Genomic DNA, 23,069 nt, shown 5'->3' with positions numbered 1-23,069 from the left:
CACTATCTGGCTGAGCCTTCAGCTCGTGCAAGGTAACTGAGCAGGAGCAGATGAACTTAATCCAAATGGGGACTGGGCTGTTTTGAGGCTGGATTTCGATCTTTGAAAGACCTGATCTATTTCTGATGTGCCCTTTCTCCTAGAACATTGTCCTCTCCGGGCCAAACTGAAAACCTGAATGTTCACCAGGAACCCCCTCCTAGAAGACTCTGATACCCCATTACACTGTGAGCCTGCCAAGAGCTCCATTTAGCTCTGCAACCTTGGGGTACAGTTCTTGCTTCGTTTCCCTTGACCTCTGTCCCTTGGGATAGCTCAGGCAATTAGGCTTATGTCTATGCATCCATCCCTCCTCTGAGACCCCTCGAGCCCTGAATGTCTTAGTAGAACTGATCCTATTTTTGTCTTCCCAGATTGGTGAAAGTTCTGCTTACGTTTTTGCTCTTAGCAGACCCTTTTTGCTCAGTTTCTCAAGCTCATTATCCATGCCACTTATAAATCAGCATACACTGCGAGATGAACAACAGCATCGACTGTCAAGCCACTTAATGAGTTTTTCTTCCCTCCAGAATCACGGCTTCTAAAGATGGGATACCTTGGTAGCTCTCCAGTGCCTTCAAACACATGTGTTGCTTTTTACCCCTGCTCCCCACCACCCCCAGGCTTCAGGTGTCTTTTTGTTGTTACTATGTTAATTTTTTTTTAAATTTTTAATTGATTCATTTTTTTAATCCTCCTTTCCAAATTGTTCTCAGTGAGAAGTCAGCTCTGCTGTAGGAGAGCTCACCATTCCTGGGCCTTTTGGCTTATGTATCATTGCATAGGCTATTCCCTTGTTCCCCTTTTCCTTGAAGATTCAAATAAATTATCACCTTCTCTTGAAGCCATCCCTGTCACCCCTTCCAATCCTATGCCTTCCAGGTGACATTCATCAAGAGCTTTTTCCTTCTTGGCTCCCAAGTGTCTTAGCCAGATCTACACTGCTTGCTACTTGGCATGATTTACCAAGGAAGAGTTCCAGACCAGCAACCCATAGCATCCTATGAATAGGAATATTATATTTGGCTCATGCTGTATGTTCCCAATGTTAAGCTCATTAATAACAGCTAAGAATCAAGATACAATCTTTTAATTGTAGCAGCTCCTGAGAAAAATCTAAAGATCTGGACTCCCTGAACCTAAATTCTACATAATAACAACTGGCTGTGTAAGAGCTGTTCCCCTTTAATGGGGCAATGACTCACCAGTTCTCAGTCCCTGCTAGTCTCTCTTGGTGTATACCTAGCACCTGACTCATCTAAATTCCATACTGACTACTGGTGGCATTTGAGTTTGTGATCTTGGTCTCTGTGTGCATCTCCCAGCCGGTCAGAGAGCTCCATATGAACTGACAGTACATCTTTTCACCTCTTTCCAAACCCATCCCTGGCATGGCAGTGATGGTCAATACATATTTATAGATATACCTCCACAAAAATGCTACCAAGGTGTTTTTAGGGCTATGAAACTATTCTGTGGGATGCTGTAGTGGTGAATATGAGACCATTATACACTTGTCAAAACCCATAGAATTATACCACACAATGAACTCTAATGTAAACTATGGATGTTAGCTAAAAATATTTTAATCTTGGTTCATCAGCTGAACAAATATATCATACCAGGGCTAAGGGGAAACCGTGAGGTGACAGGCATGGGAACTCTGTATTTTCTGCTCAACTTTTCTGTAAACCTAAAGCTGCTCTAAAATTTATCTATTAGAAAAAGTAAATGAATGTAAATGTGATTAATCAGATTGATAAAAGAAAGCAAGTAAATCTGGCAAAATAAGCTTCTCCCAGGGGATTCAGGTCAGGACACAAGACAGAAATATTTATGAGTGGATATCTAACAGTACCACCACCTTTAGGGACAGCAGAAAATAAACCACTGCTGTCTGAGAATGTGGGTGGGAAGTGATCAAAACACACTTAAAGTGAAGGCTGGGCTGTATGACACACTCTCTCCATCAGGAGTGATGGAAGGAAAAAAAACAAAGGAATGATGGAAGGACAGGAGGAAGTTCAAATAATGGCCCACAAAGGAAAAACCAAGCTGACCCCTAAAGAGGCCCCAAAAGACCAGCAGGAGAGCAGCAAGTAAAGCCCCCCATTTCCTGTTTTCTGGGACCTGGACCCGCCCAGCTCCATCGTGCCATAGCAGATCTTCCAGGTCTGATGATTTGTCTTATGTTTTGTATTCAGCATACCAGGGGACTTCACCTGCATCCACTCTGCTCACCCGTCCTAATGTGCTAATCAGTTTTTTTCAACAGCCCACCCCCTACTTATCAAGCTTTAGAAGGGAAGAGAGAAGGAGAGAGAAGGGTTGTAGATTGTAAGCTCCAGGAGAGCAGGGAATAGAGTTGTTTCATTCACTGAAATGCGCATAGTAGATACGTCTTTGATGATGGTTGACCGAGCAAATATAGAATCCTACAAAACGTGCAGATTCAAATGTCAAAGCGGCAGAGGAGGACAATGGGGCCTCTGTTGTGAAGGGTATCACATAAGACACTTTTCAATCAAATATGCGAGTACTTCCAAGGACCCATTCACATCCGTGCATCCTCTGCCCCATGCCATTCCATCTCTCTTCAGGTTGCATGGCTGCATGGCTGCGGGCATGCTCAGTGAGCCCCCTGCTGGGAGCCGTGGGCACTGCGAGGTGACCCATTGCTCTTGCCTGTTCGGACTGTGGGAAAAGAATAGGGAAAAGGTCAGCCCCAGCCCTGCTACAAGATCTCTTTGCATATGTCGAGCTGTATGGTGACCTGGACACCTTCAGAGTGCAATCTCCATGGAAAATAAAAGTATGTTTTGTTTTTTTGATGAATGGATTTGGTAAAATGTTTTCTTACTTTTTCCTAGACATCGCCTGGTGGTATTACCAGTATCAGAGAGGTAAAAAAGTTTAAACTAACTTGACTACTTTTGGTCACATTACTTTCAAAAGAAGAGCTTCTTAATCAATTATATTTTGTAATTGTTCTACTCACTCACCAATTTTCTTTGCCCCTTGTTAGCAAACCCTACTAGAAACAGTCGGAAACATTCTTTAGAGACAAGTTATAGGAAAAGCTTTGCTCCCACTATGAAATTGTTATGGTTTTCTCTCATGGGCAACAAGACATATATAAAAGCTCAGAGCCAGTTTGTGGCTCAAGTTAGTCACTGCTTAGAACAAATGACCTGAATTTCTAAGTTCTCTTTTTCCCCATGGTCTTGACCTCCTAATCTACTCAACATTTTCTGGGGTGGTTTTTTCTTATTACTTTATCTCTTTTTATTTTATTATATTTATTTCATATAATCAGTTTTAAGTCCTTTGTGAAACAAAGTGGAATGTGTTTAAATAAATAGGGAGAGAAAAGTTGGTTGACTGGGTGGTAAGTGAGGTAGGAGAAAGGTAGGTAGGTGGGAGGTAAGCAGGCAGAAATCAGGACACAAAAACTCAAATGCCAATGGGGCCAGGAAGGTAGCATAAATGAGCTAAGTGAGCCACAGGTGAAGAAAGGGAGCAATAGAGGCATTGGCTGCTCAGAGGGAATAGCTACTGCTCAGCTCCTGTAAACTATTGCCTTGTGAGAATTTAAGATCAATGTTGTTAGATAATCCCATTTTCCAAGAGAAATTTTAAAAATTGACTTTGTCAACCTCTCATCTTTAAATATTGTCAGTTAATTCCAAAAACATAAAACCCACCACATTTTATACACCAAACAAGACCAATCTTTGGACTACATTCTATGTCGAGGGCCACCATTTTGTAACTTTGAAACTAGATGGATGATTATAAAATCCAACCCAGAGATGCCATGATGGAGAGACTATTTCCTAGTCCAGGGAGAAGGAGCTAGCAAAGGAGACACCTCACTAGGGAGGAGACCAAAGGCTTGGTCCTCCTCCTACAGCTCATAGTCTAGGGGTCTGACTTGAACTCTGGCACAGAGCCCTGCTCTTGTTACTTTGTAAGGTTGGTTACAAACCAATTTGTAGTCTGTGTTTGAGGGAAGCGGAAGCCAGTATAGGAGCACTGGAAGCCAGATCTATAAAAGAGACCCTGGACTAGCTGGATTCTAGGTCCTGTTCTGTCATAAACTGGCTGTGTGACTCAGGCAAAGCCATTTAGTGACAGAGCTTGGAAGAGATCTCCTTAACATGGGCTCCACATGTTTAAAATATCTAATATTCAGATAGAGAGGGTAATGGTCCCTCACTCCCCAACACATACAAGTTTGTAATGGGACAACAGGCATGGCAACATTTTACAGACTAAAAGTACTTTACCAACAGAAAGTATTCTAATTTATTCTTGTTATGTAGTTATCGCCATAGTATTACATTTCTACGTTAATTTTGATGACTATCATCCAAACTCAGTCTGACTTAGTAACTGGTTCACCATTACTTTTAATTTTTTAATAACAAAAGTAACAATAAGCAATATTTTCCCTTGCAGACTCTTAGCAGACCTCAAAAAGAAACTGTCAGGGAGGCTCCCCACCTATTAATTGTTGTCCTCTTCCTCCATCCAAGTAGCTGAGCGGCCCTGCTTCCTTTACTGGGACCACCTGGGCAGCACCCAGGGACTCCCTGGAGGTGGGTGGGAAGTGGGGTAGGTGCAACAGGAGGAATGTGAAAACCTCAGAAGCCCCTTCAGAAATCTCTTCAGAATGTCTTTACAGTGGCTGGAACCAGACAAAGGCTGGGAAGGGAGAGCAGGCATGAGGGAAGGGGATGCTGAGATGTGGGCCCTTCTAGAAAGTTGCCACATGTATAGACAGCTTAGTGTCTTCCATCCACAGGTCATGACACATGATGGTCACAATCAGCATAATTTTAGAAAGGACCAGACTAAAAGTGAGAACAGAGTACATCTCACATTAACAGGGGAAAGTGTTTAAGGAGATTTTTGCTTCAAAATATTTCATAAAATATTTATTTATATGTTTGTGCATACTGGATTGTGATGTAAATTGTAGCTCTTCCTCTGAAACACAGTAAAACAAAAAAAATTGGGAACCACTGGTTTAAGACATGCAAGCTATTTCCCAGCATCTCGAGCCCCAAAGACATGAATTTCCTTCAGTGACTGATGTTACCACAGCCTGACAATTAGAAGGTGATGAAAAGCAAAAGCAAAGCAAAGCTTGGCAGTCAGCATCCCAATATTCAGATATTACTGAATCCGATATGGAAATTGATCCTGCTGCCCAGACAGCAAACAAACCATTTATTGATAAAGTTGATTTCTCCCTTAATGAAGTGGGCTTAATATTTGATATTTCAGTAACTACTTAGTGCATTTATAATAAAGGAGATGGTAAGTGCAGCTTATGAAGCAGAAAGATTCTCTCAAACTTCCGCAGAGACTTCCCTGATCTGGTGAAGAATTCAATCACAAGAAGATTAATAGAAATGAGACAACACTGTAAAAGAAGTCTTTTTAGCTTCTGGATAAGTTAAACTGGGAAATATATACCAGACACCTGCAAAAATACATCATTTCTTCCAAAAAATGTATTTCTGTCTTCCTGGTTTACATTTTCATAGTTCACCTCTTCTCAGAGTTTTAAATATCTGTATACTTTTCAAAATAAAATTGCTATTAAATCTAATACTGGAGATTTAAACTAACAATTTTATTTCTCTTTTAAAATGAGCTAAAAATACATGTGAGTTTTCTGAATTAGATTTATGTGGGGAGAGTTGTTTTTTTAGGGAAATTGGCCCTTTGATTTACATAGAAATGCTGCAGTGTTTAGGTAATTACTACTTAACTTGTTAGTAACAAACATAACAATAATTAAAGGCTCTGTAAGAATTACGAAGAAATCAGTCACTTGTAGCTATGTTGTATTATCAGAGTATCTTATTTATATTGAATAATCTGCCCTACTCCCGGGAGGATAAAGTGATACCTGTTGCCCAGCACATACAAAAGACAACCATTGGGGATTATTACCAAGTTCTTCTGTCTCTCCCTTGGAACCTTACCCAAACGTCCATTTCCTTAGGGAAGATGTCCAAGATACAAACTCACTTTGATGGATTCCTTTTGTATTGAGATCACAGTCTCAAAAGAAAAAGTGACAATTGGAGAGAAAATCTGGTAGCAAGAACTTGGCACTGACTGGAGAAATGTACTCAGTGTTAAGCACCTGCTCACCCTGTTCTCTCAGACAGAAATGCAGTCTGTCCCCACTCTCTATGGTCATGGGATGTGACATGGTGTGTGTGTGCATTCTCAGCACCCTGCCCATCTCATCACTATTCTTGCCAAACCAGATTTACAGTCGTTCAATATATGGATTGGGTAATGTCTGCATGACAACAACGGGCAGAAAAGGTTAGCCGACAATTGATTCTTGATTGGAGTAAATTTATAGAAAGCGTCTGGCAGGAAACACTCATTTAGCCTTCTGGGATGGTAAAACATTGAAACTTCCACTTATTTGGAGGTTGTGATCCTTCAGGAGGCAATGGCAAATCTCTTGCTTTAACTGACACTTTCTCAAAAACTAGTGGAAAATTACATTACATTGTCATACTTAGTGGAGAAACACACTGCTACTTCAGACAACTGTTTTCTGAGCCCTTCAAATGCTTCAGAAGCTTTGATTTATATCAACTGGTTCCCATTTAAGTCATTTTCCTATTTAAGAATATCTAGTATATATTATAAAACAACTCTATAAAATACATTCATATTCTTGTATTAATATTTAACATGCCATAATTGGAACTTTTTGCTAAATTGTATTAGCTTCATCTAATTGTACCAAATGGTAAGACTTTGCTCTACATATTTAATAGATTTTCTCTTTGCTATTTGGGAGCTGTTAATGATTCCACTCACTTACCTGTGTCTCTCTGGAATATTCAGATGGTTCAGGGGGACAGCAAATTGAATATGTGAAGAAGTTACTTTGAAAAAAAGGGAAATGTTTTCGTATAGACTTATTTTTAGCCCATCTACCCTCATCTCCACTTGGAAGGTGTTTCTCTCCTGCCTGAAGCTCCCTTCTTGTGTGGCATCTGACACAGCTGGAGTTATGGCTAGACGAAGTGTAAGACAGAAGTGACTAGGCAAGGAACAGGGGAGGTGGGGGAGGAGGGATCAAGGCAGAAAGGTCATCTGCACTGTGACCCCAGCCCACGACCCTGTGTCCCAGGTCACACCACCCACTCTTTTGACAGCCAAGACTGTGGTCTGACGAGTGGCCACTGAGGTCAGCCACTCCAACTCCATCTCCTCTGGTTCCAGATAAGATTGAAGATGAGTTGGAGATGACCATGGTTTGCCATCGGCCAGAGGGACTGGAGCAGCTTGAGGCCCAGACCAACTTTACCAAGAGGGAGCTGCAAGTCCTTTATCGAGGCTTCAAAAATGTAAGGCCCACAGGGAAGCTGAAGGCCCAGGCAGGATTTCCCACCCAAATGCCAACAGGGCCCATTAGGGAGCTCTTCCATATATGCAGTTGTAAAAGAAAGGCCAATTCTATAAAGAGGGCATGAGAGCAAGATCACCTGGCTAGAAAGAAAGACTCCAGGCAAGAATGAGGCAATCTCTATAGATGGGAAACTGGCCAGTAGCCCAGGCACTTCACAGGATAGCAGGCGCAACCTTGGAGAAATCACCTTGGCCCAGCTTTTAGCCTTAGTATAACCCATTCACACTGTCAATATTGTCCATGCCCCAGAACTGCTGGGACTTAAGTCTGTGCTAACTGAGCTCACAGAGACTGATGTGTAAGCCTGAATTCCAAAGTATTAATTTGCTACATTACTTCCTATATTAAACTTCATGATAGCCTTGTCAGGAAGGTACTATTAGCCCTATTTTACAGGTAAGGACATTGAGAATCAGAGACTAACTCACCCAAAGTCATAAAGCCTAGAAGATGCTTAACCAGGATCCAAATCCAGGTCTTCCTAAGCCCAAAGCCCATGCTCTTTCCAACTCACAGTACCTATTCTCTGATAAAGCCTCATCATTTTGCAAAGCAGCTCCAGTCCTAAGGCAGGGTAAACTCCCAGCTACTCACTTGGTGATACAGAAGCATATGGGTGGTTGTCCAGTCCCTACTCATCAGGGATGATGAGGAAACCTAAACCCCAAGGATGGACACAGTCTCCTCCTTCTGGGGTGGGCCCCCATCCCCCCCCCCCCCCCACTGACTGTCTCCCCTTCATGCAGGAGTGCCCCAGTGGTGTGGTCAATGAAGAAACATTCAAACAAATCTACGCTCAGTTTTTTCCCCATGGAGGTGAGTCTGATCTTCAAAAGATCTTTTCCAGCCCCCTTTCTGGTGAACAGCCTTTCTTCCTCCAAGTGCATGCTTCTCCTCCTCAATGTCAGGAACAACTCAGGGTAAGATTTCATTCCCTTAGTATAAGATAAAGAATTAGCTAAAGCTTGAGCGGAAAAGAGCTCTGAAATGGATCATTTTCAGGAGAGGAGAGATTAATAAATATCATAAAGTCTCCTAACAGCTCTAGAAAGCAGCTACTATACCATATGCCAGATGGGGCAACTGTCTCAGAGAAGTTAAGCAATTCACTCAAGGTCACATAGCTAGTAAGTGACAGAGCAGGATTCAATCCCACAAGCATCTGATGAAAAGCTTCTCTGTGTTGGCCCCACCATTGTGCCACGTGCCCTCCATTCTTTCCCTCACAACAGCTGAGGCAAGGTGGAATTTTGAAAGAGAATTTTAATAAATACCAGAGACTGTAGGAATAAATGAATCCATAAAGACGTAGGGAACATAAAATTGTGCATGTAAGTCCAGGTTAGCGAGTATGCCAGGCCACAGGCCACTGTGTTGCCATGCCATGCCATGCCTTCCTTCCTGAAGGAAGCTACTCTGGCTCCATGGGCCTAGGACATCAGTGGCTCTCCCCATGGCTTCCATGTGTTACATGCCACTTCCTTTCCCACCCCCAGGAGCTATCTCCTGCAGGACCCCTTCCCTGGGTCCTAATGAAATGGAGATCCAAGTGTCCCAAACACTTCTTGGACTCTGTTTCTCCTGGGCCTCTTTGGCAGCAGACAGGGCCCTCCTAGGTGTGGGGACTCAGGATAGGGTCCCTATCCAGGTTGTGGGGAGGCAGCTTCACCCCATGCTGGCTCCAGAATCACTGTTGTTGAGTTCTTGAGCCTCAATCTCTTGAGTTTTGACCATGTGGTAGGCAAGATTTCATTGAGTTTGGTGATGGTGATGGTGACATGGTGATGGTTCTGATGACATGACTATGTGAAAAGTTAACACACTTTTTCCAAAATTCTGAGAGATAGATCTTGCTATATCCCTTTGTAAGAGACAGGAAAGAGGAGCTCAGAGATGCTCTGGTCACAGAGCTACACTGGGACAGAGCTGCTAGCCAAGCCCAGGTCTGTCTGCTCCCTAGTGGGTGCTCACTCCCTGGCATTGCTCTTTCACTCATGAGAGCATCTTCTGCACACAGTCACCATGTCACTCACCCACCAAGAATTATCCATGCAGCAGGCAGGAGAGTCTTTCTCCCAGGATGGCTAGATATAGGGGCAAGGGTCAGTCTTTGCTCTAAGAACTTCCTACCTAAACCCCAGGACAGTTTTACAGGTCCCAGATTCCATGGTGGGTTTGCCTTTACCACCTTTCCTCCTTTCCATCACCCCAGTAGCACCCTCTTCTCTTTATCACTGTTGCCAAGGATTCTTTCTCCCCTCTGTGAAGCCCCAGCTCCTGTCACCTACCTTTCCTTCTGTGCCTTGCAGATGCCAGCATGTATGCCCATTACCTCTTCCACGCCTTCGACACCACCCAGACAGGCTCCGTGAAGTTCGAGGTATGCTTGTCCCCAAGTCCTAGACGCCCCCCCCCAAACTCTTCCTTCAAGCTGTGGCATATTGAAGGGATTGTTGGATCATCAGACATTTCAGTGTGTTGTCCACTTAACAAGCATTTCCTGAAGATAGGGGAAGAAGCAGCAGCTGCCCTTCCCCTCCAGGAGCTCAGGGCCTCAAGGGACTAAGGATAACAGTTTAATAGCTCATGTGCACATGGAGCTAACCACATGACAGACTGCAGTTGTGCTTTGCATGTATTAACTCATTTAGTCCCCACAGTAACCCTACAAAGTAGAGTTCTATTATTTATTACCAGTTTGCAGAAGAGGACAGTAAGGCAAAGAGAGATGGAGTGATTTTCCAAAGGTCAACCAGCTAGGAAGTGGTATGGCAGGAATATGAACTCAAGTAGTAGAATGTACCACCATCCTTGGGATAATTGCAGGTGTGGGATTAGGCAGTGTCTACCTAGGTCTGGAGATGTCAGCACATACATTCTTCCTGAAGGAGACTCCATCCCCTAAAATGTGGCAGGGTAAGGAATGAAAGAGGAGGTACTTTCCCTGAGGTTGACCACATCCTTCAGAGGACAGAGGACATGGGAGATATAATTCAGTGAAAGCAGTCATAGAGTCTGATCCAAAGACAGAGGTTCCACCCACCCCAAGGCTTGGTGGTTAATGTCATTTATGCCTCTTCCACTTGTCAGGACTTTGTAACTGCTCTGTCAATTTTACTGAGAGGAACCGTCCATGAGAAGCTAAGGTGGACATTTAATTTGTATGACATCAATAAAGATGGATACATAAACAAAGAGGTAAGTGAGCTGAGGCTAGGGGCATGAAAGAACTACAATGAAGGCATCTAATAGAAAGCAGCCTCAGTCATGAGGGTGAAATTGTCTGAATGAGCAAGGACCTGCTTTGGGGCTAACAGAGCTGATTCCTGGTGAAGGTCACCTTGACCTCCCCCTATTGTTCCACCCTGCACAGTTCCCAAGTACTCAAGAAAGGATTAAGCAGATTCATTATTACTGAGTCACATGTATTCAATCCACATTCCAAAAGGGGTGTCAGTGATTTTAGTGTGGAGTTACTTTTCCCAGGGGAACTCACATTTAGCAGGTTAACAGCCACAACCTAAAGCTAAATGTTGGAATGGTACAATTGAAAGCAAGGTCTAGAAGAGAGAGGGGAGATTTCTGAGGAAGAGGAGACTACAATAGGATCATATTGGCCACAATCTGTTTTGCCTTCTAATAAAACCACAGAAGGGATGATGGCAGGTATGACAATCTCTAAAGACATGACAAACGATTTCTGAATCTTCACTGCTTAACACTTTTACAGCCTCAAAGTACATGTGGTATCTAGACAGTGAAATACTCAAAGGTATATCTCAAAACTCTCTTTGATATCCATTGTGTCTTAGTATTTCATTTGTAGCTTGGACATAGCATCCTGCAACATCCCACTCCCTGAGCTTCTATGTGCCAGGTGCAGTGCCTAGAGCTACAAATATCATCTCCAATTCTCACTTCAATCTTGCAAGCTTCTCTATAATGTTCATTCAGTCAAGTATTTGCTCAACATATACTTGAGGGCTTATTAGATGTTCTAGATGCTGCAAATAAAGTGGTAGATGATCCCTTGAGTGTGAAGACCCTAATATCCACTAATAACAGATATGTTCAATGAATTCCAGTAAATGCATGTAATGGAATAGCAGGTGGCCATTTAAGGTCATACAAAAGTGAGAAGATATAAAAATTCATCTGACACATTACATTACACAAGGTGATTACACAAAAATCACCTTATAAAATAGTATGTATAATATTATCTCAATTTTGCAAATAATTTAATGCTTCTATACCTATTCAAATATATGATACTCCAAAATATTCCAATACTACTTTACAAAAATATAAAGAAAGGACCCTAAAGTAGGACTTATAACACAGTCTTCAACCTTTGTGCAGCCATAATTTCATCACTGAATAATCTCACTAACCCTGGCTCCCTCTTTCTTATCTGCAGACTAGACAAAATGGTCCCCATTTATACCCATAGATCTCTCTCGATGGTAGACTTAATAAAGTACCCTTTAAAATAAAAAGAAAATGTGGATAAGTAGCTTCCTAGAAAATATAGCTAGCTGGAACTTCCCCCTGGCAATCATTTGGAGATAATCTCTTCCAAATTATAGGCAACAAAAGTCCTGAGAGAGCAATCAAAATTGGTCTTTAAGTCCCCTCTTATAAAAGATACTCAGGAAAGAAACGTTTGATAATGTGGATGTGAAGGACTTATGAAGCCCACATTTTAAAAGAAACACATGGATAGAGACATGTATTTCCTAGTTCTGTTTGTTGGGAGGGCCTAAAAGCAATGATGCCCACTAGCAATGAGGGTATCTTGCACCCAGACCTTGGTTTCTGAACACCATTCTCCAATTAAAGGACCCAGTCTCCTTGGAGAATTGGGTGATACCAGGACTGAGAACAAGAAAACAGAAGATGAGCCTGGAGTACCTTGTAGTGCTATAAAGTATTGGAGTGCTTTAAAAAGGAAGGAAGGAAAGGAAAGGAAAGGAAAGGAAAGGAAAGGAAAGGAAAGGAAAGGAAAGGAAAGGAAAGGAAAGGAAAGGAAAGGAAAGAAGGAAGAAAGAAAGAAGGGAGGGAGGGGAAAGGATGATATGTGGAATCAGTTGAAGGAGTTCCCAGTCACCAAAACCAGAACAATTTGAGGAGCAAAATTAAAAATGCTAATATTAGATTATAAGCGATGAAATAAACATGCCTGAGTCCCTACTAAATTAAATATATATAATTATAGATTATATATATTTAAATAATATGTGTTCAAATAAATAATAAATATGTATTCAAATGAATAATTGAATTCACAGATAAATGAGGGACAAGGGACAACTCTTCCTTAAAGGAGAATTCCAATTAATAAATAAAGAATGAATAAAGGAAATACAAAGTCAGCATTAGACAAATACCACAGTAATAATTTTTGCAGGCAAGATCCACTGAAAGATGCTAAAATCAGTGGAGGAATTTGGCAGCCACCACCTTAATCAAGTGATCAAGGTTAATATCAACATTAATAAGATTATATCAACTCCATATACCTCTTTGACATGATGCACCAAGAAGGATATAGTATCACTGCTATAGTATTCTCATAAAAAATGCGTAATTTCAATCTTATCATAAGAAAACCAGGGACTAACCCAAACAGGGACATTCTACAAAATAACTGACTAGTACTCATATCAGAAGTGTTTTGGTCTTGAAGACAAAGAGTGAGAAACCATCACAGTTTAGAGGAGAATGAGACACAACAACTAGATAGATGAGGGATCCTTAACCATAAAAAAGACACCAGGGAGAAATCTAATGATATGTGAATAAGCCCCATAGTTGTGTTAATAGCACTATAGCACTGTGGTAGCATTGTTAATTCTCTGGGTTTGAGCATTGTGCTGTGCTTTGGCAAGTTAGGTGAAGCTGGGTCAAAAGTATACATACATGAACATCTGTTCTATTCTTGCAATTTTGTGTAAGTCTAAAACTATTGATAGGTTATAAATGAATCAAAAACAATAAAATAAGCACATGGAACCAGGAGTAGCAGACAAGGAACCCGGGATAGAGGCTGTCTCCTGGGTCTCCATAGATCTCAAAGACAAGGCCGTCCTCCTGTGCCCTCTTGCTTGCATTCCAAGGAGGGGCCGTGGAATACTATGCTTGGCCAGTGTGATCAGAACATCACAGAGCCACTCAACAGTTACTTGGCTCCCTCCCATGCAGGGACCTTAGGATTGAGCATAGGTCCTCACAAACTCTTGAGGAAATAGCTATAAACTAAGAATCAGAACTCTTTTAAGAAGTATTTAATAATCACTTATTCTGTATCGGGAAGCATTGAAAGATGAAAGAAAACATGATGGGATTTGTACCATCTATCAGGCCATCAAACAAGAATGACTCTATAGAAAGTAGTCTTTTGGTTAAAGGTAAAAAATCATCAACACAGACTAGCCTAAGTTGAGAGGTTTCCTATAAAAATACAGTTAGCCTGATGGAATATGTGTAATCCCCATTGAAGTTAGAAGGTTGTTAGCTTCCAATCTCTCTCTCTCTCTCTCTCTCTGTTCCTCCCGCCACCACCACCTCTTCTTTCCTCTCTCTTCCCTCCCCATCCTCCAGCACTGCTGAGATCAAGATGGCCACACTCTCCTCTGCAGGAATGACACAAATTGCTAGCAACATAGGGGTGGGGAGGTACAAGAGGAGGTTTTAGTTTATAGGGTAACCATTCTGAAATACTGTCCCTCTAGGGATTCTCTCAGTCTTTGTAACTGTTTTTCTTCTTCATTTGTTTTTCTCCGAAAGCCTGAGTGTATGTGAGTATGTATATGTGTGTGAGAGAGTGTGTGTAAGTGTATGTGTGTGTGCAAGTGCCCTTGCATGTGCTCATGGGAAGATTTCTGTGTCTCCCCAATCCCTAACTCTCTTCTCCTGCCTCTACTACTTTCCTCTCTTCTCTCTCTCTTTCTCCCTGCATTTTTCCCATCTCCTCTACTTTCTTGTGTATTTGCTTCATTCTACTCTTCACAGAAGTTCTACTCTTCTGCAGAACTTTTAGGTGTCTGCTCTCATTCAACCTCAGCTAAAACCTGGAAATGGCTTGCCTGTGGCACCGACTCTGGTCCTAAATCCACTTGACTTTTGAGCTCCAGGGTTCTATCACTCCTGATTACAGTTTCTGCACCTCATCACTTAAGCTTCTCAAGAGAGAAAAACAGAGTAGCTCAGCTTCAGTCAGATGTCCACCTTTGTTCCAGTTAGCTGTGATCACAGGGACAAGTCACCCAGTACAAACACAGCCACCCACCCAATCATTCAAAGGAATTGTGGAGTAGGGAGAGAGTCTTCCAAAAATGGGGTGTGGGCAAATCAGTACACAAACATATTCACCCCAATCCCACACATAACCCCTCACTGAGGATAATGCTCAAGAAAAGGTAACTAACCCAACAGCTTTTGAAGGCAAAGACAATTTTCCATTGCCCTCTCTCTAGGAGGAGGCTCCCAGAATATAGCCCCTTCAGCTTGCTTTCTAACTTCCTCTCATCAGCTGAAGAGAGTCCTTTTAATTGCCTTCATTCACAAAGGTGACAGGGAGCCTCAAACTGTCACCTAAAAAGAGCTTGACTTCATGGTTCCCACTTTGTACTTCCATATCGTCTCTCCAGGAAATGATGGACATTGTCAAAGCCATCTATGACATGATGGGGAAATACACATACCCTGTGCTCAAAGAAGACACTCCAAGGCAGCATGTAGATGTCTTCTTCCAGGTAAGTGCCCACACAATGTGTGTGAGCTTTAAGCCCAATTTAGACCAGTCAATCCACAAGCATCTGAACAAGTGGTTCTGTCCAACTCTGTTCTAAGCATAGTAGAAAACAGAAAAGAATCACAAGATGTGCTGACCTCAAGTAAGAGATGATCTCATTAAGTAAGCAAGTATTTACTATAGAATAGAACAGGGAAGTATATTATGAAGTATAAATACTACGGTATAGCCTCTAAGTTCCATAAAAATCCTTAGTGGAGCAGAGTAGCCAGAAAAGATGCCATTAAGCATGTTTATGTAGTTTTTAAGGTTTTATGTCTGGAGAGTGATGGGAAATAAGGTTGGAAACAAAGGTGGGTTGAATTGAGATCTTTAATTGAAGAGGTTTAGCCTTGCTTGGGTGACTACTGTTACTCCACAAGTAGAAGAGTGGCATGACTATAGTGGTGTTTTAGTAAAAAAAAAAAATAATAATAATAATAAGGCTAGTGGTAGGGTTTTGAAGAATGTCCGAGCTCATTCTAGTCTAATCCTCTCACTTTGCAGATGGGAAAAGCAGAGGCTCAGAGAGGCTTAAAGACTCACTCAAGGTCACACAGTAAGTGACAGAGACCGAAGTCGAACCTCTCATGTGCAGTGTTCTCTCTGCCAGGTGGACAGGCTGGGAGAGAGTCTGGGGAAGACATGTTAGGTGTCAGCAGAATAATCCAGTGATGAGAGTCTGGAGCAAGTCTTTCCATTTTAAGGAAGTTCATGGGAGTCAAAGTGCTATAACCAGGGCCTGGGTGGGGTTGTCTGGCCAGTGGAAGACCACTTTAATTCTCGGGGCAAAGGTGGTTAACAAAGCGAAAGTTTTGGAATGCAGATTACCAGGTTTGTTAAAGTGCTTCCTGTTGTGTCTTCCAGAAAATGGATAAAAATAAAGATGGCATCGTGACTTTAGACGAATTTCTTGAATCCTGCCAAGAGGTAAGGAGAGACCTCAGAGCATAAAACCTCTAGATCTGGGAAAGGAAATCTGGGGGCTTGGGGTCTGCAGAAGGGAGAGAATGAGAAACCTGTGACCTCAGGTCAGAGCCTTCACCACCAACTCCACCAAGAGCAACTCAGAATCCCAACAATCTCCACTCCTCCAACTGGCCTGTGGTTGGTCTTGGGTAAACACAGCCTGAGCCAGACAGCCTGAGAAGGACTGGGGGGGAGGGGATGTGGAAGCCCAGAGGGGGTCTCTGTGAAACCAAAGACTTCCCAGTTAAGCAATACTCGTTTTTTAACCTGCTTCCGCTCCTTAGACTACAAGGGAGTAACTGAGGAAAAAAATCTAAGGCTGTGAATCTCAAGCCATAGTGTGCCCAAGAATTCCCCAGTGATACTGAAAATGAACACTAGATGGGGCAGGGCGGGGTGGGGAGAGGCTGTAGAAATCTTTGTTTTAACACAAATGGCCCTGGAGATCAATACTTCTAAAACTTTAATGGGCAAACCAACCTTCTTAAAGACCTGGTTAAAATGTAGATTCTAATTCAATAGGTCTGGAAGGGAGTTTGAGGGGCTACTTTTCTAACACTCTCCTCAGTCATACTGGTGCTGCAGGTCCTTGGACCACATTTTCACTCATTTTAAGGCTAGACTAGCCCAGAGTCTCTGCCAGAAACTCAATTGGAAATAGTTACTTTTATCTACTTTAGAAAAATGCATTTCTATCCCCACCTTATTTCAGAAAAGTACACAGTTACTCCGAATTTACCCATAAGAAAAGGAGATGCACAAAACCAGGGAGAAGTTATCAACATATACCGAGCACCTACCAAGTTTCAGGTGTATGTATAAACTTCACTAACAGCCCTGAGAGGTGGTGGCACTATATCCAGGGTGATATTCAACATATTTAATAATGAGAGTAGAGGGATCCCTGGGTGGCGCAGCGGTTTGGCGCCTGCCTTTGGCCCAGGGCGCCATCGTGGAGACCCAGGATCGAATCCCACATCAGGCTCCCGGTGCATGGAGCCTGCTTCTCCCTCTGCCTGTGTCTCTGCCTCTTTCTCTCTCTCTCTCTATCATAAATAAATAAAAAATTTAAAAAATTTAAAAAAAATAATGAGAGTAGACTGAGAATCGACCACTCTTAACTGATGTTGACAAATGCCATGGGGCAGTGCCCTAGAGGAACCCTTCTAAGCTTGCCAACCTGTTAGCCAATGGACCTTTGGGTGCTCCAGGGGTCCTGGGCCAATTACCAGATAGACAGAGGGAAAGATGCTGGGTAGAAGGCTCAGGTCAGCAGTTATTTACCAACAAGGCTAGAAATATTTCAACATGTTAATCCTCAGGAACCAGGTGACCCAGGAGTATTGATCATGCCCATTTCAAAGAAGAGTAACCTAAGATTGCAAAGTTAAGAGAAATGGCTAAGGCAGAGTAGGTGACAGAGATGGAACCTGAACTCCATCATTATAATTTTAAATTCTATGCCCTACTTCGGTTTGCCTTTTTGCCTTTGCTTCACAGGTGAGCGAAGTTTTTTAAATTTGTTTAGTTTCTCACATTAGCAACCTCTATAGCTATTCATTAATTCACTTATTTTTTGCTCACAACCCACCTTTAGGTAGATACTATGATTGATGCTATTTTACACGTAAAGAAACTGAGGCACAGAGGGATTCAATAACTGGCCTAAGGTCACTCAGCTATAAATGACAGATCTGGGATTTGAATTCTGGACAGCGTGACTCCAGAACCCATAGACTTACTTTAAAAGTTCTAGCAACTTTTAAAAGATTTCAGATACCCAGAGTCAACTTTTGTCTTTCTTTTTTTCTCCTATTATACATCTGCTTTCTGTTTCATCATTTGTGCTCTAAATTATTTTCTTCCTTCTGTTAAATTTTAATTTAATTGTTTGGGTTTTCTTTCTAGCTTTTTAAGATGAAGATTTAGATCATTATTTTCAGCCATTCTTTTCCAATGTGTTCACATAAAGGTATAAAATTTCCTTTAAGTACTGTTTTAGATCCCACAGATTTTAATGTCATATTTTCAGTATATTTTAATTCAAAATATTTCCTTCTCTGCCTCATGAACTTAAAAGTATGTTGCTTAATAGCTAAACATTTGAAGATTTTCTATATTCAATATTTTTCAGAGAATATACAATAGAACAATGTAAAATGGAGAATATATAATAGAGACATACAATAAAAAAATCAACAAAACCAAAATTTGCCTCTTTTCAAAAATTAATAAAATTGGTAAGTGCTTAGCAAGACTGATTTAAACAAAAGAGAAAGAGATAGAAAACTCAAACTATCAGTATGAGGAATGGAAAGGGTAACAACACTACAGGTTTTACAGACATTATAAAGAGAATAGTTAATTATTCAATACATTTGACAACATAGAAATCTACAAATTCCTTGCAAATATAATTTATCAAAACTAACACAAAAAGAAATAGAAAATCTGAATAGTCCTATCTATGTTAAAGAAATTGAATCTCTAATTTACATTTTTCCCGTAAAGAAAATGGCAGACATAGATCCCTTACCCTGTAAATTCTTTCAAACTCTTTCCAAAGAAGAAAGGATATTAGTCTCATACAAACTCAGAGAAAAGCAAAAGAGGAAAAACTTCTCAACTTGATTTATGAGGCTATCATAACTCTAATATAAAAACATGACAAGGCCATTGCAAAATAAGAAAATGTTCAGACTAATATATTCCCTCTGGACATAGATGCGAAAAAAACCAAATCTAGTAATGGGTTTTTAAAAATGAACAAATAGGTTTATTACAGCAATGCTAGTTTGGTTTAACATTCAAGAATCAATATAATTAATAACATAATAGAATTTTTTAAAACACAATCATTTCAGTGGATGTAGAAAAATCCTTTGATAAAATGCAGTTGCTCAGAACTTCTTAAAAGAAGTAATACTGCTTCACTGGATAATTTATTTCTTACAAATTTCTTAAGGCCACAGAAGGTGCTTCTTGCCTTGAGTTGCTCACACTCTAGCGCCCCCCCACCCCCTCACACACACACCCTGTACTTCACATACACACCCTGTATTTCTCATACCCTTGCAGAGTTCTTTCTGCATGGGAAACCCACATGCTCACCATTACAGAGCTTCTCAAGGAGGAACCTCAAAGAGTTCTAACCATCCTCTCTTTCCCTCCTCTTCCCCTTCCAGGATGACAACATCATGAGGTCCCTCCAACTATTCCAAAATGTCATGTAATTGTGGACATAGCCATCTGGCTCTCAGAGACGTTGTACTGAACAACCACCTCTTAACACATTGATCTGCCCTTGTTCTGATTCTACACACCAACTCTTGGGACAGAAACACCTTTTACAAATTGGAAGAATTCTCCACTGGAGACTTTCTATGGAACCCAGCATCGCGTGGCTCAGTCTCTGATTGCCAACCCTTCCTTCTCCATCTTCTTCAGAGAGAGAAGATTAAATTGGGTTTGTTTTGGAAGCATGCTCATCTCTTCATGCTGCTGCCCCATGGAAGGTCCCTCTGCTTGAGCTTAAACAGTAGTGCACACTTTTCTGCTTGCGTGCCCCAGCCCACCACCTCCAAGTCCAGCAGACCTTGATGTATCTGGAAGCAAGATGACCTGAGCCAAATGCACACCATCCTCTGATGGCCTCCCAAACCAATGTGCCTGTTTCCCTTATTTTGATGGGAAGAATGTGCATTACACAGAACAATACAAATCAGTATATGACTAGATTGGGAGAGCCAGCACCTAACATATGTAGGATAAAACTGAATTCTTAAGCATGGCCTTGTCTGGTGACCCAAACTGCCCACATCTTTTGTTTCCAGAGGCAAGAACCAATAATTCTTTTTCACACTGACATCTGTGCTGGTAATGCAAGTCCCTTAATGTGCCCAGGAAGAAAGCCAATGCCCAGTGGTCCATGCCCTCAGTCCATCTCCTGCTACAGTCCAGCACTGCATGCCCCTCCCAGAAAGCCCAGAATGCCTGCAAATTGCTGTAATTTTATACCATGTTCTAATCAATAAACAGAACTATTTCTTATACTGTTAATCTTCATTTTTTCCATGACTCCATCGACCAGAAAAGGTAAGCTGTGAAAAGGGAAGGCTCGTCCATTGAGTTGTCATCCAGTTATTAATACCTGCTCTGTGTGCCAGACCCAGTGCCAGTCAGAGTATCCTCCTCCACTGCCCCCAAGCAAGCATCCCATTTAAATACAAATACTGTGACTATAAACAAATATGTCTTTGAGAGGAGACCCTTCACAATACCTTCCTTCCAACAAGATTACTGCTCTCAAGACCCTCTGGTATAGAAAGTCTGGAGCCTCATGGTATGGTTGGGGATACAGAGATGAAGAGGTGGCTGGAACTTCTGCTGAGCAGCTTAGAGTCCAAGGGTTGACCAAGTGGCTTCAGCTTATAAACAACAAATTACTACTTATGTTGGACACTGTCTTAGATTCCTCATTTAACATCACATTAAAAAGATGAAGAGCTAACCATGGCATTTTTGGAAGGAAATCAATTTACTGAACCCCTAGTATGTGCCAAGTGCTCTACTAGGGTCTTACATACATCTCATTTCATGTTTATGTAGCACATTCTAGGAGATAGAGTCCTCATTTTCCTGGTTTCGACACTGAAGCTCAGAGGTGAGGGGACCTGCCTAGGGTATCACAGCTCCATTAGAGATTAAACTCTTCCCATTCTATCATAGAGCCTTCCTGTTAGGAGAGTCTGTTTCCCCTCACCCCAAGGCAATGAAGGTACCACACACAAATCTCATTCATCTGTAGTCAGTTCAAAGAGGCATGGATATTCTCTGAATCCAAACAGCAGATGAGGAAACAGATGCAGTGAAGGGGAAAGCCTTAAGTGCCCATGGACCACTAGCAAGAGCAGGCCACAACATGTCATGGGTTCATGAAATACTCCATTGGCTGCTGCCTCTCATGGTTGGAAACTTTAGAGAAGGCAGCTCTGTTTCTCCAGGCTTCCTGCGTGCTGCCATGTGGTCATCTAGGACTGCTAGACATGTGGCCAGCCCCTAGCAAAGCACACACACACTTAGGCCCAAGCAGAGGATCTGTATTTATGAACCTTCCCATGTGCGGGGTCTGAACCTGCATCATGAGGCTATACAATTTCTAGGCCATGGTTCTCTACCTTGGCTGAACATCACAATCACCTGGGGAACTTTGAAAAATTGCCAGTGCATGGGCCCCACTTCAGACCAACTGAAGTAGAATTTCTGCTAGTGAGGCCTGGGCATCAGGATTCTTTAGAACCTGCTCAGATGATTGTAATGTACATTCAGAGCCAAGGTGGGGAACTGACCACACTCAATGCCATGAATGGAGCACATGATCTGAACCATCGATCCTTCTAACCATAATGATTAGTTCAGTGATTGGCTTGATACCTAAGCCAGTCCAAACAGCATGAATCACAAGATTTGTGTTGGGAACAAAAGGATAAAGTTGGTCTCTCTCCTACTGGATATGAATGGGATGCATGCAGTCCTAAGGACATGTTGGTAGTGATTTAGGAATTCTAAGGGGTTATCTGGTAACTGAAGAGCAGATAAACCAGAATCACAGAAGACAAGGCAGAGACGTTAAAACAAAACACACTGGAAACTGAAAGCTTAAATTAGATCACTGAGTTGCTGGAGCAAGCTGGACCTGAAGCTAGAATACATCTGACCTTTTCAGATGCCTGTGTTAGATCCTTATATAAGGTCTAGGCCAGTCCCGGAATGGAGCCTGTTTCTCCCTCCTCCTATGTCTCTGCCTCTCTCTCTATGTCTATCGTAAATAAATAAATCTTTAAAAAAAAAAAAAAAAGGTCTAGGCCAATGTATCTCTACTCTGGCTGCTTATCAGAATCGCTTGGGGATCAGAGAAGGGGAAAATTTTAAAGTGCCAAAGGCCTGGGCCTTATCCCAGATTAGCTGAATAAGAACCTCTACAGGTGGGGCCCTGAGCATCATTATGCTTTAAAAGCTGTCCAGGTGATTCCAGTGCACACCCAGGGCTAAGAGCCCCTGATGTAGAAAAGTTGAAGGGTTGGCACTCTTCTTCCTGTGCTGGCCAGGCCACAAGAAACCCAATTCAGTCCTGAACACTGAATGCCAAGAGGAAAATCAGTATCTGGAGATATTCAGAGAGAAATCAGGATGAAAGAAAGATTCAAAATTGGTCCTGAGATGAATAATCAACAGAAAGAAAGTTGTCTGTCCTCGGGCTATGGGTGGGGAGCAACTATTGCAGCAATTACAAACATATAGGTATCCATTCATCTTTTTTTTCCATTCATCTTTTTAATAAAAAACAAATGATCCAATTTAAAAATGGGCAGAAGACATGAACAGACATTTCTCCAAAGAAGACATACAGATGGCCAACAGACACATGAAGAGATGCTTAACATCACTCATCATCAGGGAAATACATATCAAAACTACAATGAGATATATCACCTCACACCTATCAGAACAGCTAAAATCAAAGATACAAGAAACAACGTGTTGGCGAGGATGTGGAGAAAAAGGAACCCTCATGCACTCTTGGTGGGAATGCAAACTGGTGCAGCCACTGTGGAAAACAGTATTGAGGGACCTCAAAAAGTTAAAAATAGAGGGATGCCTGGGTGGCTCTGAGCATCTGCCTTCGGCTCAAAGCATGATCCCGGGGTCCTGGGATCAAGTCCCGCATTGGGCTCCCTGTAGGGAGCCCACTTCTCTCTCTGCCTATGTCTCTGCCTCTCTCTCTGTGTCTTTCATGAATAAATAAAGAAA

At 41.9% G+C, this 23,069-nt stretch overlaps 1 protein-coding gene across 5 annotated transcripts in view; it reads left to right on the top strand.

Moving 5' to 3' along the window:
* KCNIP1 (potassium voltage-gated channel interacting protein 1) overlaps positions 1-20,318 on the top strand; it is a 339,153-nt gene extending 318,835 nt beyond the window's left edge. For 3 of the 5 annotated variants that reach the window (XM_072824193.1, XM_072824194.1, XM_072824191.1), the window contains exons 2-8: positions 7,309-7,433; positions 8,242-8,311; positions 9,805-9,875; positions 10,586-10,693; positions 15,148-15,252; positions 16,158-16,220; positions 19,445-20,318. In XM_072824193.1, coding sequence (XP_072680294.1) covers positions 7,309-7,433; positions 8,242-8,311; positions 9,805-9,875; positions 10,586-10,693; positions 15,148-15,252; positions 16,158-16,220; positions 19,445-19,492 — 590 coding nt within the window. In that variant the 3' untranslated portion in view covers positions 19,493-20,318. Of the gene's footprint in view, positions 1-2,909; positions 2,943-7,308; positions 7,434-8,241; positions 8,312-9,804; positions 9,876-10,585; positions 10,694-15,147; positions 15,253-15,797; positions 15,850-16,157; positions 16,221-19,444 lie in introns of all 5 variants that reach the window. The other 2 variants (XR_012029818.1, XM_072824192.1) reach the window with 2 other exon arrangements.
* The last annotated feature ends 2,751 nt before the right edge of the window (positions 20,319-23,069 follow it).

Source organism: Canis lupus, chromosome 4 (genome assembly GCF_048164855.1).
Source record: "Canis lupus baileyi chromosome 4, mCanLup2.hap1, whole genome shotgun sequence".
Taxonomy (NCBI): domain Eukaryota; kingdom Metazoa; phylum Chordata; class Mammalia; order Carnivora; family Canidae; genus Canis; species Canis lupus.
Note: the sequence above shows the minus strand (reverse complement) of the source record. Positions and strands in the feature narration are given on the sequence as shown.